This window comes from Gavia stellata, chromosome 1 (genome assembly GCF_030936135.1).
Source record: "Gavia stellata isolate bGavSte3 chromosome 1, bGavSte3.hap2, whole genome shotgun sequence".
NCBI classification, from domain to species: Eukaryota; Metazoa; Chordata; class Aves; order Gaviiformes; family Gaviidae; genus Gavia; species Gavia stellata.
In genome coordinates, this window is record NC_082594.1 from 121,574,558 (window position 1) to 121,591,162 (window position 16,605).

General features: G+C 44.2%; 1 protein-coding gene across 1 annotated transcript; it reads left to right on the forward strand.

Moving 5' to 3' along the window:
• The first annotated feature begins 1,593 nt into the window (after positions 1–1,593).
• Positions 1,594–12,440, forward strand: SH2D1B (SH2 domain containing 1B). The gene is made up of 4 exons (XM_059825319.1): positions 1,594–1,727; positions 7,928–7,991; positions 9,711–9,879; positions 12,403–12,440. The coding sequence occupies exons 1-4, from the start codon at positions 1,594–1,596 to the stop codon at positions 12,438–12,440; spliced, it is 405 nt and encodes a 134-aa protein (XP_059681302.1).
• Positions 12,441–16,605: the final 4,165 nt, after the last annotated feature.

Consider the following 16,605-nt stretch of genomic DNA (forward strand, 5'->3'; position numbering starts at 1 on the left):
ACAAAAAAGACAAGAGTTCCTATAGATAATTTCCTCCTCCCCTATACTTATTCCTGTAATATAGCCCAATCTATGGCTTTAGTGAGGTAGACGACACACAGAAAAATAATAAAGTCATATTATTGACCATCCCCACCATCGCACCTGATCCTTTATCATACTTCATTTGCACAAAGGGAGGAGAACTGAGATTTTGCCAGCAGCATGCTGTAACTCTGGCATATCCTAACTGTGGAGTACTTGCCATCACAAGTTTCCTGGAGTTTTGTGAAAAGGGGGAGGATTTGTGAAAAAGAAGGGGGAAATATCCAAATGTCATCTTTTGGCATTCCCTTGTCTTGGATCATCAGCAAGGTGGATCCTGGAATTGCACCACACAGGTCTAATGTCACTGGTACTAAGGGCGTAAGTAGCAGTAGTGGCACTGGACATTACCGTCTTGAACTGAAATTGCAGGAGGTCGTTGCCTCGGGGCAAGGGGGTCACCCACATGGCTTGGCAACTGGGAAATCATGACACATCACGAGGACTTCATCGTTCAGAAAGAGTTGGCCCTATGTGTCAGAGCTGGGAGGTGAACGTGCAAAGAGCACGTTTTGAAATCAGGAGGACCCTTGCCAGTGTCAACACTCAAGTATCTAGATTCCATTTTGACTTCAAGAGCGGGCTGTATTGCACAGCTCCCAGATCCTTCTCCCCTCCTTTGAGGACTCTGTCTCTCCTGCTATTCCTGCCATCTGAATCACTGCTTCCCCCACACCTTTAGGTCCTCCGTCAATTTGCTGTCCCTCACAAACACCGTCCAGCCTGGTTCTTATCTTCTGCTTCTCCAGGTCTCTGTGTTCCTGCCCTGGTCCTTGGCTTCCAGCAGGGAAAGTACGAAATGCCTGGGAGCGAATTTCCTCCATCAGGGAGCAGCAGTTCTACAGGTGGCTGTATCCTGTCCTTATTGAATTGACAGCAGCTTCCCAGGGGTGGCAAAAGGCACTGTCTGACCCCCTTGTCCTTCCTGCCATGTTTCCTAAATCATGGCACAGAGACAGCAGAACTTCTTGATAAAATAGCTATACTTTAAAAATAAGAAGGGGGCGAGGGGGAGAATGCTCTGTTTTGAAAAATCTCATTCTCAAATATTGCTGACCAACTTTCACCAAAACTTGAAAAAGTTTTTCAAAACTATGAGCAAAAGCCTTATTTGCAGGGCTTTGAGTAACTTTAAATATAAAAGTTAACTTAAAAATATGACTGTACTTAGCTATTGCATAGCTTAGAAGTGTGATACACAACTCAAATGTCTGCTGATATAATGTGACAAAAGACTTCCCTTCTGATGTAGACTGTGACCAGTGTAGACAAACCATTTCCCATTTCCTGCCTTCACTGCGTTCATGAGCTGTAAGCGCAGGCTGATAGCCAACTTCACTACGGACAGGTCAGTGATAACAACGCATATGAACTCGTGTATGTACTTAGCTCCTCCAACTTCAGTTGTCTGCAGGCAGCTGCATTTGGAATAAGTCTTCTTTTAATGCCAGGCTTCTGACTTTCTCTGGAATTGGTTTGAAAGGTGAGAGACCTTGTTTTCTTTTGTCCATGGAGTTCCCATTTTTTCATGGAAAGATAACAAGAAGAACCTGTGAACAACTGCTGAGCAAGAACGGAAAGAATGGTAGCTATTTAATACGAGAGAGTGAAAGCGTGGAAGGAGCCTTGTGTCTCTGTGTACTGTAAGTACTCTAATACTAAATTTTTATGAGTTTTCAAATAGATCCAAAGACAAGCGTTCGTCTTCTCTAACATTAGTAGTTCTTCTTTAATATTAACAGACTCCAAGGGGGTGTGTATACATATTCAAGTAATCCTGGTTGCCTTAGGCTACCTTTACGGTGAGTGGTGAGAGGGTGGCATTTGCAAAAGACATTTTATACAGCAGAGGATAGATGAACTGTAATCTGCTGATGCTGGTCTCTCCCTGCAGGCAATAAGGGGAGCCCAGAGAAAACAGCTTAGCCTGCCAAAACATGATAAGAACCTTACTCGGAGTTACTGCCTCTGTAATGATGAGTAAATAGCATTTTAGCACTGTTGAGACACTGAAAAGTCTCATGGTAGGTTACAAAACAGTTCCTTCTTCATAGGCTTTCTAGCTGATGAAAGCTTAGCCTTGTGCTTCAAAGGAATCTTATCTCCTTTAAGAACATAAGCTGAGACAGAAAGCTATAATGTCCTGTTCGAATTCATGACAGGTCCATGAACAAGATGGGCATAGAAAATTGCTACTTCTAGTCCTTAACTTTAATTGCTACAATTAAAATTTTATTATTTTCTTTTCCTGTAGGGAATAGCACTTTTATTTCCCTTTCAAGAAGCCTGTTTTACACTTTTCATATATAATTGACCTGTTCCTAATGTGTTCAAAGTTTATAAATTAATAACTCTGAGTCTTTCTTTGTTTGACCTTACGAGGTTTTACACTCTCCTTGAGGATGTGTTTGAGAGTGACATGAAAAATTTTTAACGCTACATCTAATTAATTTAAAAATATCAGAAAACATTTTTGTCAATAATAAAAATGCATTTCTTTTGAAATAAATCAAAGGAGAAGGAGAAAAAGGGAGAGGGAAATGGAGTACTATGGGGTTGGTGGGTAGAAGAAAGGCGGTCTGTGAAATGACAGAGTGGGGAGAACAGAAACGGCAAGTGCGGGACAAACAGAGCCCTCAGGGAAGGAGCTGTGGGAACCTGCCTTCAGTATGGTGTGGAAGGAGACAACGTAGGGGGTGTGGAGAGGACAGGGAGCGTGGAAGGGAAAGGGCATGCATACCCTGTCAGAAGGGACACATGGGGATCCTGGCACAGAGGAAGATGACAATATTAGTCCCTGACATGGGAAGGTGGCTGTTGAGGTCTTATGCAGTAGAGGTAGCTGAGAGAGGCTGGATCGATGGGCTGAGGCCAACCGGATGAAGTTCAATAAGGCCAAGTGCCGGGTTCTACACTTCAGCCACAACAACCCCAGGCAACGCTACAGGCTTGGGGACGAGTGGCTGGAAAGCTCCCCTGCAGAAAAGGACCTGGGGGTGTTGATTGACAGCCGGCTGAATATGAGCCAGCAGTGTGCCCAGGTGGCCAAGAAGGCCAACGGCATCCTGGCTTGTATCAGAAATGGTGTGGGCAGCAGGAGCAGGGAGGTGATCGTGCCTCTGTACTCGGCGCTGGTGAGGCCGCACCTCGAATGCTGTGTTCAGTTTTGGGCCCCTCACTACAAGAAGGGCATTGAGGTGCTGGAGCGTGTCCAGAGAAGGGCGACGAAGCTGGTGAGGGGTCTGGAGCACAAGTCTGATGAGGAGCGGCTGAGGGAGCTGGGGTTGTTCAGTCTGGAGAAGAGGAGGCTGAGGGGAGACCTCATCGCTCTCTACAATTACCTGAAAGGGGGTTGTAGAGAGGTGGGTGTTGGTCTCTTCTCCCAAGTGACTAGTGACAGGACAAGAGGAAATGGCCTCAAGTTGCGCCAGGGGAGGTTCAGGCTAGATATTAGGAAAAAGTTCTTTACTGAGAGAGTAGTGAAACATTGGAATAGGCTGCCCAGGGAGGTGGTGGAGTCACCCTCCCTGGAGGTATTCAAGGAGCGTGTGGATGTGGCATTGTGGGATGTAGCTTGATGGACATGGTGCTCTGTGGTGTTGGGTGGGTTGGTTTTTGGTGTGTTGTGCCTTGTTGTTGTTGTGTGGTGGTTGGCTTGCTTTTTTTTTTTTTTCTTTTTTTTCAGGTTGGACTTGATGATCTTACAGGTCTTTTCCAACCGTAGTGATTCTGTGATTCTGTGATTCTGTGAGAGTGAGGGGCTGCTCAGGTGTGTGCAATGAGTTTGAACTACTCATATAACAGAGAGCACATCTACAGAGTACATTGTGGGCAGATGCAAGCTGACATAAAGGTTAAGCTCAGTGCCACACTAACACAGTTGCTTTCCCTTTCTTCTTTTTTTTTTTTTAATGGGCAAAGCAGATCTACCTTGTGATAGCTTGCAGACATGCTTTTGTCTGTCGACAGTGTTCTGGGCAGGCATATGAAAAAGCATGTGACTTCCAGCTAGCCTCTGTGGGTTTTTAGTGTTAAAAACTGTTAAAAACTTTAGTGTTTAGTGTATTTGACTTTAACACGTGCATTAACAAATGTAGTAGTTACACTGCAGGAGTGGCAGCATGGTGTAACGGATACTGGCTCGCAGAGGTGAAAGCAAGGATTGTCTTCAGATAGCAAATGGGATGGTAATAGTGTATTGGCCCAGAATTGCCTCAGAGACTGGACAGTCTGTCAGTGGTTGACTAGGCAGAGGAAAGCTGTCCTAAAGCTGGAGGCAATCAACACTGACACTCTCAGTGCCATTTCAAGACAACTTTTGGATTAGAATTGCATCTTAAAGCATTGCTTAGCACCTAACATGGTTGATGCACACCTCTCAAATTAGCTGATCCATGGGCAGAGATACTGATCCACTTGCTACAGAAAACAACTTTTTTTTGTCCTCTACTGATTGGGGTGTGGGGGAAGGGCACTCCCATGGAGGATCTGGGAGTCAGAATGGTGGGACCAGTTCAAAAGTGTTTATTCTCTAATCGGGCACAGTGCACAGCTCTGCTGATACATATTCCTCCACGGCACACTGTTGCTTTCATCCAAAGCTGTCTCAGGTCTCTGACAGTGCCTCAGTCCAGACCTGCTGCTCTTGTCACTGTTATCCTTATGGCTCAACATGTCATTCTCCCAAAAAAAGCTCCTCTCATCCTGCTTTTCTGACACTGGATCTCCCCTGTGCCCAGACCAGGCATTTTATTAATTTGTAACATATGCAGCATATGTTGGTAAGCGTTTAGTAGTTAATGTGGAAACAGAAGTTTCCATTTTAATGGTAATTTCATGTTTATTCAGTAAAAATTACAGTAGCCAAAAAATACCCACGCAGTAAATTTTCAATTGTCATCCAAATTTCAAAATTTGGATGACAGGTAAAGAACGAGTTTCAAAAATGATCAGTTTCTGTTAGTTTTCGTTCTCGCTTCTATGTCTGTGTTTAAAGAATGAACACCCACATTAACAAAATACTCTTAAGCCAGGAGCATGTGAATTTCCACAGGTATCTCAAGGAGGAAAAAAACTGAAGATGCATCCCTGTGATGTAACTCTTTGATTCAAAGTAAATCTATTCTAACTGGAAGTCTTATGCTGATCGCAGTCCATAGTAACTTTTTTTGCAGAACCAAGTAGTTTATTTCCAGAGTAACTATTAATTTATGCACAAGTCCCCTGAGCTAGGTTTTCACCCTAAGATTCTCCCTCTCATGACAGCTCAATTCATGTAGCTACAGCTGAAATCCTTCTGATGAACATGCACACCAGTTAGAAGATCTTGCTTTCAAACACTGCTTCTCCCCTCCCTCACCCCTGGTTATTTGTGGTTTACACATCTTTGCAACTTCACTGCCTTATTTGATCACGGTCATGATCTCCAGTTCTTCTTCTGAACATCTGCCATTGCGGTATTTGATAGAGCTCTTATTTCTGTTGACAAAATATATCCAAAGCCATCAGTAGCCTGAGTGTTCAAATGCCTGCATGTTATTAAAAATAATAATAATTAAAACCCTGGGAAATGCAAAGGAAGAATAATTTTCTTAGAAGTAGGACCTATTTAGTCATTTTCTGGGTGCTGGTGACTGGAGACCCTTTTCTGCTAACATCTCTCCAAGAATTCAACAGTCTTACTGTGATAACAACTGCAAAATGAAGTTTAGGGAGGTATCACAGGTGAGGAGGATAAGAGGATAGATAGGAGGGTGGGATGTCAGTGGAATCAAATGACTCTTATATAAAGGCCTGTGTTAGGTTTAGTACTTAAGTTATTTGAAACCCTTCGTTAGAGTAGTCTTATATTTCAAGATGTGAAACATTCTCTCGTTTTGCAAACTCCAAACTCCCTTCTGTTTTGCTTTTCTATCCCTGTCTCATTCAAGTTTACTGCACAACTTCTCATGTCTTTAATACTACCTGCTGTTTGCATACATTTCCAGGCTCGCACTTCGTTGAAAATGCGATGTCTCTTCCTTCCACTACAGAGTCTGCTTTCATCAGCGGGGGTCAGAGACACAGCCCACTGTCAAGTCCCTAATATGATACATGCTCTTGAGTATATGTCCAGTATCATATACATCTCTAGCTATAGTCCAGTCAAATCAAACATATTCTAGGTTGAAGTAGCCTGGTACCTGATCACATCCAGAGTACGTGAAGGTACAGACAGCGCAAGGGGTCACTGTGTGGGCAAGCGTGGGGGGAATAACAGTATGAATTTGTGGTGCCGCAATTACTTGAGAGCTCCCACAAGGAAAGCAGACTACATGAAAAACATTCTGCAGCTTCACACTCCTGCACATGCCGTGGCAGCCTCCTCGCCTGTTCCCTTCTTCAGAGAAATGCCAGAGAAATGCGAAAGGTGAACTGCAAGTTTTCTATGGAATCGTTCTTTACCACTACTTAGATTAATATGGTTTTCTTTCTCTCTCTCTCCTCCCTCACATCCTTCCCAACTTCCATCATTATGATAGAAGACGTTCGCAAAGACAATCTTTCAGAGCATCATTCCATGCCCATGTGCTTGCTTCCATACAGCATGGCAGTCTTGTGTCATATCCCAGGTGAATATCTCATCCTTGTTCTCAGCTGTATATCAGTCTTTTGAAAGGTGACTGCTTCTCTTGTGGATGTGGTGATAAGCTGGAAGCCAGCCCATTTTCCCCTAGAGTATGACGTCAGGGAAAGAAGGGGACCTCACTTTTGTCTTTGTAGCTATTTAGGTCTTCCTTATAGCTCAGTTTTTTGTCTTTCCATTGTGAAAAGGTTGTCTGATGACTAGTTCAACACGGTGTAGAGTCTGAGAGTTGACCACGCCTTAGCTCCCCTTCTCATTACTGCTGATGGAGATACTGCAGTTCTCGATGACACATGTGCCAGCCCTTCGCTTGCAGTTTATTCCCAAGTTGACATTTGCACAATGTGGTTTCTAGTGCCACGAAACAATTCTGCTGGTGGTGAGCAAGAACTTAGGCACCGTATGGAAGCAAGGACTCTTCTCTTAGTGGAATTCCAGGGTCTATTTTGTGTTTTACTGCCTCGGAACAAGTAAAACAAATGCTCAGTGACATCCAGCCCTTTCTGGATGTATAGATTTGAAGCATTTTCACTGCTTTGACTTACCAGCTCTATTTTATTGGAGCTGTAGTAGTACAAAACTTAGTATAGGAAATGCACCTAAGAAGCTGGAGGAAAGTTCAGACAGTTAGCTGATGTGGAGGTGAGCTAGCAGGACATGCTTTATCAAGATGTATGCTAAACAAAGTGCAGTGACTGCAGACTGAACACAGCACTCTTAGCTACATTTACTGTACCTGGCCTAACTCTGCAGGGCAAAAAAAGTGCCATAAATTTGGTCCAAAATCAAACAGTGCATAGTGATGTACAGGGCGGTTAGATCTGAATTGGCAAGGCATGATAAAGTAATATTTGGGTTTCTGAGGCTTAAGATAACAACATGCACGACTAATTTTGGCTAACAGACAATTAAACATTTGACTCAGAGTATCTCAAGTATTTTGAAAGCTCCGGTATATGAATCAAATGGAAAAGTGAATGTGTGTGTGTGTGTGTATATATATATAAAAAAATATAATTAATGTTATTTAGCATCAGGCATTCCTTTAGATTTGTTTCTTTGTTTTTAATCTTTCATGGTATTGCAGTTTACTTTAAGATACTAGCAAACAAACAAAATCAAAAGCTGACTGTCAAGAGCAGCTGTAGCAGTCTAAGCAAGCTGCAGTGGTCTGACAGTTGATAAAAAGTGTAATGTATACAACAATGTTTTTCACAGCTTTGAAGAACTCATCTACACTTACCGTATCTTCAGGGAACACCAAGGCTATTTTAGAATAGAGGTGAGTAATTCTCATTTCATCTGTAAAGATTGCACTAAAGATCATTGTCTTGATTAAAAAAATCAGTATACATGAACACACTACCTTACAAAATATTTCCAAGATTGCTTTCTTCTCTCCTCAATTCTTGACTTTTTAATGTTATATTTATTATTACATACGAGTTATTTGTTGACCAGCTGCTTTCTGATTTGACCATTTCATTTTGATAGCACTGAAGAAAAATCTATTACTTTCGTTACTTGCTCCTGTTCCTAATCAGCTTTTTCTATTTGAAAGTTTTGCCATTGCACCCAGCATCCTGTAGGGATTTGGAATATTGCAATGATCTTTTTGATTTAAAGAGACCTGTCTATAATTCTGTGCGATTCTGAGGCACCTGAAGTGATGACCCCAGATAATGCTGCTCATTGCTTGAATAAGCGTCGGAGCAGACTGTGTCAACCAAATCCCTAGGCAAGGCAAGAGAACACTTAAAAAGCTAGCTCACTCCTCTGCTTGTAGTAGGACAGCCAACAGGACTGCCAACAATTAAGTAGCATTTAAGTGGAATGAGGAACTCACTCCATAAAGGACACACCAAGATCTCATATGCTGGTAATTTCTCACTTATTAGTGGTTTGGACTGAGTACGAAAGACACAATTTCCTATGAAGAAGAATGGTTTGTTGTCAAAAAAATAATCTATTTTGGACTATAGCCACTCTACTGGGGTTTGCTGTCATGCCTATCAGCAGATAATAAACACTTTTAGTTTTTTTCAAACCCAGTTTTCCTTACAAGGTTTTGCCAAGAATGTGAAAGAAGAGTTCTGTTCTTCAAATTTTTAAGTCAAATTGTTTTGGCTTACTAAAATAATAGACTGAAATAATATATTTCCATCCCATCCCAGCCAGACCCAGTACAGAGAAGCAGTGGCACCCAGTCTATACAGGGCTGAAGGGAAGATAAAGGATGCAGAAAACCAAGGAGAATAAAGAAATGTTTCTTTGCTAGATAGCAAATGAAGAGAAACCAAAGCCCCATTTGCTTTTAATGACTAGTAGCAGGAGTGGGACCCTCCCTGTTGTTAGAGCTGATCAATGTGCTTACGGTCTGTCACTGTCCTGAAGTCACCAGCGTTGCAAAGGCTCTGTACAGACCACTGGAGGACTGTGCCATGGAAGCAGTTCAGTCCAGCTGTATGAACCCGCACATTAAAAAGCAGATTGTGAGAACGCTGTTCCCCTGCTTAGGAGCGCCATCCTCTGTGTTTGGCCTCAGGAGTCTCCAATGCTCGTCACAAATTTGAGACAAATTATAAACTCCTGCCCAAAAGTGAAAGCTGGTGCCGGGGACTTTCATCTGGATCCTCAGACATGCTCACTGCCTCTGCAGATGTCCTTTGCTTGACAATGCTGATACTTCGTAAAACATTTGGCTTCTGCTTGTCACATAGTTGTTTAAATCCAACATTTTAAGTGACAACTAAATACGTTGTCCCTAAACCCATGTTCTTTTTTTTTTTTTTCAAAAAAAAGATGGTGAGGGAGGTTACACTTAGTGCCGTAACCACGCCACCAAACAGGTGTCCCCAGTGTTTTAAGGACACTATAATATTCTGTCACCAAATCTGTCACCGAATCCGTGGTAAACAAGAAACTGGGTGTCCTTCCTCTCACTTAGGGGACTCTATGTGAAAGACAATTGCAAACAAACCTTATTTTCCTTTCCTTGCAGGCTTCTGAAGGTGTTCCAGAGAGGATCTTCAGAACGTTAAAGGACCTAATATACACTTATGAAAAGCCAAATCAAGGACTAATAACAAACCTTCGCTACCCAGTAAAGAAACCAAAGGCCTTGCAGAGAAGCCAGAGGTTCAAGTCAGGAAATGATGGCGTTTATGATGGTGAGAAATTTAGCTGTCTTTGTGGGGTTTTTTAAGATGACTGCATTAACAGGTTTGTGGTGAATAGTTGCTATGTGTCCTCTGAGACCAGCTTGCATGAACGGAAGTTCAACATGCTGCCTTCTCCCTTATGTTCACTGGAAAATGGTTATTCCCAGCTCACAAGTTAGACATCCTCATCCACTACAAATTGATAAGTTAAAATTGAAAGAGGTACAGAAGGCAAAGCATGATGTTGCCCACAGCTCCCTCCTTCATGGGTGTTGATGCTTCTAGGCTAGGGAAGGCTGAGGACCAGTTTTACCCAATGTGGTTCTGCCAAGCTGCCAGACCCCTGCATTTCACTGGGAGTTGAGTCTTCCTTTACCTTCGTTGTCCAGGTTCAAAGCTGTTTTTATAAGAAAATCTAACTAACTCACTCAGTTATTTCTGAGATGTTAGAAAAAAGAAAAGGGGGGGGGGGGTGGGAAACAGCCAACTTGTGGTTTATTGTGAATTGTGTTAAAACATGACTAATTTTTTAAGTTAGTATGTTGAAAATAAGAAGCATATAGCCTTGTGCTCAGGATCAGAGCTTTGGAACCAAAGTTCAGTCTCTGGTTGATCTTCTGCTAATTTATGCTCACAAGTCCCAGGTATAAGACAAGGATACAATGTTACAACCCGACATTTTTATTGGTTTCAATAAAAATGGAGGTTTTTGCAAAGTGTTAGACCATGCTTTATAGTCCCATGTCATCCTTACGTCCTTGGTTTGCAGAGGATGAATAGAGATACTGTTGGTAACTTGCCAGCATCCCTCACACACTTTTGAAAGCCATTCTTCATACAACTGCTGTACGATGCTCAGCTGCGGTACCCATCAGGTCACGGGCTGCAAAATAACCTTGACGCTCTTCTAGGCCCTCTGACTATAAGAGTAAGTGTAGCGAGAGCCACAGTCAAAGCATGTGGGAGCAAGGGAAATCCTTTCATGAAGTACAGTTAATCATAAAGGAAAAGATTCTTGGGAGTATCCAACCTTCTGTGTGATTTATATCTCATGACTCACGCTAGCTAAAATGCAGCCGTGTGGGCCAGCCTCTCTGTGCTGCAGTCATACCTCCTGCATGTACAACAGATGCTGTTTTTTTGCAGACAACAACAGTGCAACAGCTTTGGTGCTCCCTGTGTCAAGCAGACAGGATAGGAAGGGGTGAGCTCTCCCCACCACTACATGCAGTAAGCTGCATTTTTAGGCACCAGTGCAGCAACAACCTTGCTGAGAGAAACAGTAGCAAAGAGGCATTTCCAGTGTCTCCAATGTTACACTTGTGTCACTAAGGCAGATATGCCACATTTGCTCGAAAAAGGGGTTTTGTGATAACTTGACATTGCCGCTCCAGGGAGATGGAAAATACTGCAGTAGCATGGATATATTTTTAGGTAAAATCAAGTGTAATACATATTTTATTGTCTGGTCCTGCAACATAAACTTGTCTAGAAGATGAACAACATCCTGGTCTGGACGCACAGGGAGGAAAACAAACCCTTTCATTTCACTATCAAACTGTTTGCAGTTGTCATAAAAATTGAGGCTTTTAGAAATAATCAAATCAGTCAGCAGTTGTTGCTGTTCAATTTTAATTTAAATTTCACTTACACAGCAGTCCAAACTTTCCCCTCAGACTGCTTTCTTACATGCTCACAGGGGGAGTTTAGGTTAATGTCATGATGGATATCTCTCTGAAATGCAGGCATCACATAAAACACCACAGTGCTTCCTAAAGCAAGCACCGTATTTTTATGGTCTGGTCCCTCGTGTTGCACCAGCAGCTGGCTTTGCAGCATGTGCAGGATCGAGCACTCCAGTGCAACCAGTGGAACACCTCAAGGGACTGGGGTCACGATACTGGTTGTTGGACAGTTTTGAACATTGTTTTCTAGCCCAGGAACAGCTTGTCTGAGGGTGGCTACTTGAAGAGACAGTAGGTTTCCATAGGGGAGGTGGAGTCCTAAGCATTCAATTTCTGCTGTCTTCTCAAAAAACGCAATAAATGTGACAAGGTCTAAGAGAGAAGGGTATTTTTCAGGTTCTTCCTCTCTTAGCTGGGAGGAGAGCTTTTCTGTTGGGTATTTATTTAGAGAAGAAAGGGTGTGTTATGCTATAGTCATGCTATAGTCATAGTTATATCAGCTATCGATCTGATTCACTAAGTATGGATGATTTCCGACATTTGACTGTTCCTCAGGAAGAAGGGGTCTCACATGGACACAACAGGGTTCATTAACAGAGCTTGCCAGCTCAGAAAAGACAATGCAGGCTTTGCCTCCCTATGGGCACCTGGAAGACCCGGTCCCTAGGTCATGGAGCCTAAACGTTGGCCCTGCAATGGCAGAGAGAATACTAGGAAACCAAACTGAGTTATTGATACCTGCCCAGCAATACGGCCACAGGCCATCATGCTTACCATGGTCTTTCAGAGGAGCCATTTGCAACAACAACATCTTTTTTTTTTTTTTTTTTTATCGATTTCTTTACAGAAATTGATGACAGTGACTACGTCGCTGTCTTACCCTGAATGATCTGCAACACGACGATTTGGGAAGCTGCCGTTTCAGGCTGTGCCACAGCGCAATGGATCAGCTGGGGAGGGCTGCCAGCTGGGCATTCTCCGCTGTGGATCTGTACCTCCGGAATTAGTCGTCTCCATTTGCAGACTGTAGGGGAGCAGCTGTATTTTCTCCCAGTAGATCCAGTACAAGCTACTACATATTTTTGTTCAGCAATAAAAGAACGGGCACATGCATACATATACATATAGAAGGGAGGGGGAAGGGTATCTGTGTGCACATATGTGTATTTTAGCTTTTTAGTCAGAAAATTGTCAAGGATGTCTACTGCTAAAGTGAACAATCTGTTAGAAAGCAGCAATATAAATACAATAAATGAATGTGCGTAAAGCAGTAGTTTATGGCAGAACTAATATATGTTGATAAAAATGATACACAATAAAAATTCTGTTAATATCATATGATGCTTAAAAACCTCTAAACGCTGTTATTTTGTGCACGATTCATGCTACCTCATTGCAGGATAAGTGGATAGTATTTCAGCTATGTCAAGGAACACTGGTATTATCCTGCAGTTTGGAATAGTCTAAATTAAAACAAAAAGGCTGTGTTAAATCCATGTCAGAAAGAATTAAGCAACAACATGAAAATGGTTTGAAATACTTTTAATATCAATGAATGGTTCTGGTAGATTACAAGAGGAGTGCAAGTTCTACATGCGTATCGGTATGAACACATGCTTTTTTTTTAATAGGTCCTGTACCAATGAGAACGCTTACTACATTTCATATGCTACTGTCATTAGCTCTGTATTGTAATGTGTATGTGTACGGGTTTTGTTATTTTTTAATGTAAAGAATTTGCTTTAATCTTACCCCTCATTTTAAACATGTAATATATACTTTTTCTCTGAAGGTGGCCTGCAACTAGCAGTCCAAGCCAGAACTGGAACATATATCCTAATTCTGCCGGTCGCTATTACCAACTCCCTCTCCGTTTGTGATATTGAGGAAGACATTTATACTGATTGTATGTTTGTTTAAGATCTTTCACAAATTATTTGTGTATTTTTATGGGTAATATGAGTTATATTTCTTTCTTATTATGTTTCTTTCACACGAGTATTTGTTAAAGGACTTTTAGATCTTTCAGCGCTTTGGACTTCATTACGAATTTAACAGTGCTAACAGTTTTTGATGTCAGGCTCAAATGATTCTTGTAGCATGAAGGAGACAAAAGAATATTAATTAACTCTGGCATTGACAAAAATACTAACATATCTGTCCAAAAATCATGAATTGAAAAGAAAGTAGTTGTCCATAGAAATTATACTATTGGAGAGAAAAAATGCAACCCTTGCTCTGTAAGAGTACATACACTGATGTGTCTACTTGCAGAATGCAGTAGCCTGCCTGATAGTTCATTATCACATGTATGAGACTGAGCAGCTCCTGTGCTGAGACATCCCCACTCCAGCAGCCTGGTCTTTAAGGTGCGGAACACTACAGGTTTTCTGAAATGAGAATCTCAGCAGTCCCCCACATGCTAAGCCAGTCAGACTGTTGTTCAACCTTACGAAAAGGCTGAGTGACAAAGGATGCAGGCCGTGCCTCATGAACCCAACTGCACGATTCCCGATGACTGAACACACTACTGCTCACAGCCGATGGGGCCAAGGGACTCGGCTGTCGTGCTTTTTAGCCAGCAGTTGCTCTGGCTGATGTGCTGCACTGCAGGCAGCCGTGCTTTGGACTTGGATTTCCAACACCACAGTGGCTGCAGCTCCACATGTTGCATCCAGTCCCGAGGGCGCATCCAAGCCCATGCTCCTGTGACTTCTCAGTCATTACCTCTGAGACGCTCAGCTGAAGCACAGAGCATGAGAAGGATCAAGGCTTTAAATGAGGAAGCAAGGACACAGAATGAAAAGAAACTCACTTAAAATATTCAGCTGTGCTTTACAGGAATATATTTGTTCTGTTAACAGCATAAGAAAATGAGGTTAATATACACATCCCTACACTTATTCCCGGGCCTCATAAAACAAAAAACAAATTGTGCAGGAGTTTTGAAAAAGTATGATGAAAAGCCTCAAAAACGAGAATCTACTTTCTGACATCCCAAAACATCAGTGTGTGTGTATGTGCGCGCGTCTGTGTGTGGGTTGAGCAGGGAGGGGTCAAATCACGTTGTTCCTGAACGTTCAAAAGGTGTAAGAACCAAGAACAAAATTGCATTCGGGGTGTCCCAGTTGGAACGGGCCACCTCACACCCATGAAGAAGAAATTACTGCTGCCATGCGATCATTTGTGTCCCAGCCTCTCTCCTGGGTGGGTGTGACAGAGAGAAAGAAACTTCACTGTAAGATTCAAATTAACAATTTATTTCAACTTCACTCACAGGTCCAATACGCCACTATCGAAGGTTTTTATGAACACAATGGAGGAATGCACTATTGCAATTAAATACGCTACTACAACCCACAAGTGATTTGCAAAATGTACTAACACAAACCACAAGCTCGCTAAATATTAATACCTTAAAAGAGTGCACTAATTACGATCTTAAAGCATGCCAAATACCATACGTATGTTTCTTAATCACTTTCTCTCTCAGGTAAATCCTCTTAATCCCTGGAAAGTTACCTTGTACAGCGTCCTAGACAAGGGGGAAAGACTCTCCTACATGCGAGATGCACAGCTGGAAAAAGACTCCACCCTCTTCTGCACAATCCTTACACTTTTCATTCCCTGACTAGATGGGTGGGGCCAGAATTATGTGTGAATCTTTATCTCTGGTGCCTTGATAGCTCCTCAGTATGTATGGCTAATTTAGTGACGTGGAGCACACAGAGTTACTGAATAGTGGTGGAATGTTACTCAGGGCCTTTTGTTTCTTAAATGATCATTCGGGTTACGGTTCTTTTCATGAAGTACTGTTCGAGAAAACCCGGGCTGAGCCGTTTCGGCACCTCCCCCCAGTCATCCCTGCACAGATAAGGATCTCTCAAAGTGAAGACAAAGCTGACTCAAATAACAACTCCCGGCATCCCGCCATTCTGATCCGAAACTAACGATTACCCAGGTGATCCCATTCAGTGGGATGGGCCGGCTGGGACAGTTTGGCGAGGCTGCGAGGCGCCGGGCAGGGAGCTGGCCGCAGCAGCAGGAGGTCTTCCGCTCTGGCAGCAGAGGAGAAGTTTGCCGTCGGGGAAGCAGCGGGCAGGGAAGCGTGGAGGAAGGCGAGGGGCCGCGGTGGTGCTGCGTGGCTGTAGCTGGAGGCGGGGGGCCGGCGGGGTTGGTGTGGGGCTCGAGGTGGGGCGCAGAGCGGGAGGAAGGGAGGCGGGGGGGCTCGGGGCTGCTGCGCGCAGGGGCAGGCTGCGTGCGCGTGGCGGGGGAGCAGAGCGGGGCCTACGGCGGGCGGTGTGGCGCTGCCGTGGGCGTGGGAGGCGGCGCGTGCGTGGGGCGGGCGCGCGGGGCGGCGCAGGGCGGTGTGAGGGCTGTAGGCGCCGCTGTGCGCCCCCCAGCGGCGGGGATCTGTGTTAGAGGAGAGGCCAGGTCGCGGGACGCTGGGCCCAAGGGCACCGGGTTCGATCCCCACCACCACCTTTTGCCCGCCGGCAGCCCGCGCACCTCGCTTTGGCCCCCCTGGGCTAGCACTGCACGGCCACCTTTGCCTTTCCTCCTGAACGCCTCACGCGCCCGAGCCGGGAGGCTCTTGGCCCTCTTGCCCTTTCCTCCCCTTCCCAGGGCAGGGGGCAGGCAGCCGCAGGCGGGAGGGGCGCCTGGCTGCTGCCCGGCCTCACCCCCAGGCCAGAGGGACAGGAAAGGCTGACCTGACGGGGACCACAAAGGCAGCAGCAGGGCAAAGGAGGGCCGGGGGTGCCGCTGGAACCCTGCGGCAGCTCCAGCCCCGAGGCTGCCTCCGCGAGACTCAGCATGTCCCAACCACATAGACCTCCTCTTAGGAAAAAATCTCCTTCCCTAACTCTGGTACCAAGCGGTCTTTAACGAGGGTACCCGTTAGTCTTTAACCTAGGAAATGCTGCAGCCGACACCGAGTTGGGCGGGAGCGTTGATCTGCTTGAGGGTAGGAAGGCTCCACAGAGGCGTCTGCACAGGCCGGCTCGATGGGCCGAGGCCAACTGCAGGAGATTGGAGCCGGCCAAGTGCC

Coding starts and splice junctions, on each gene's coding strand:
- SH2D1B (XM_059825319.1), top strand. CDS start 1,594: ATGGAGTTCCCATTTTTTCATGGAAAGATAACAAGAAGAACCTGTGAA. Junction 7,992..9,710: donor AAGGCTATTTTAGAATAGAG/GTGAGTAATTCT, acceptor CTTTCCTTGCAG/GCTTCTGAAGGTGTTCCAGA. Junction 9,880..12,402: donor AAATGATGGCGTTTATGATG/GTGAGAAATTTA, acceptor ATTTCTTTACAG/AAATTGATGACAGTGACTAC.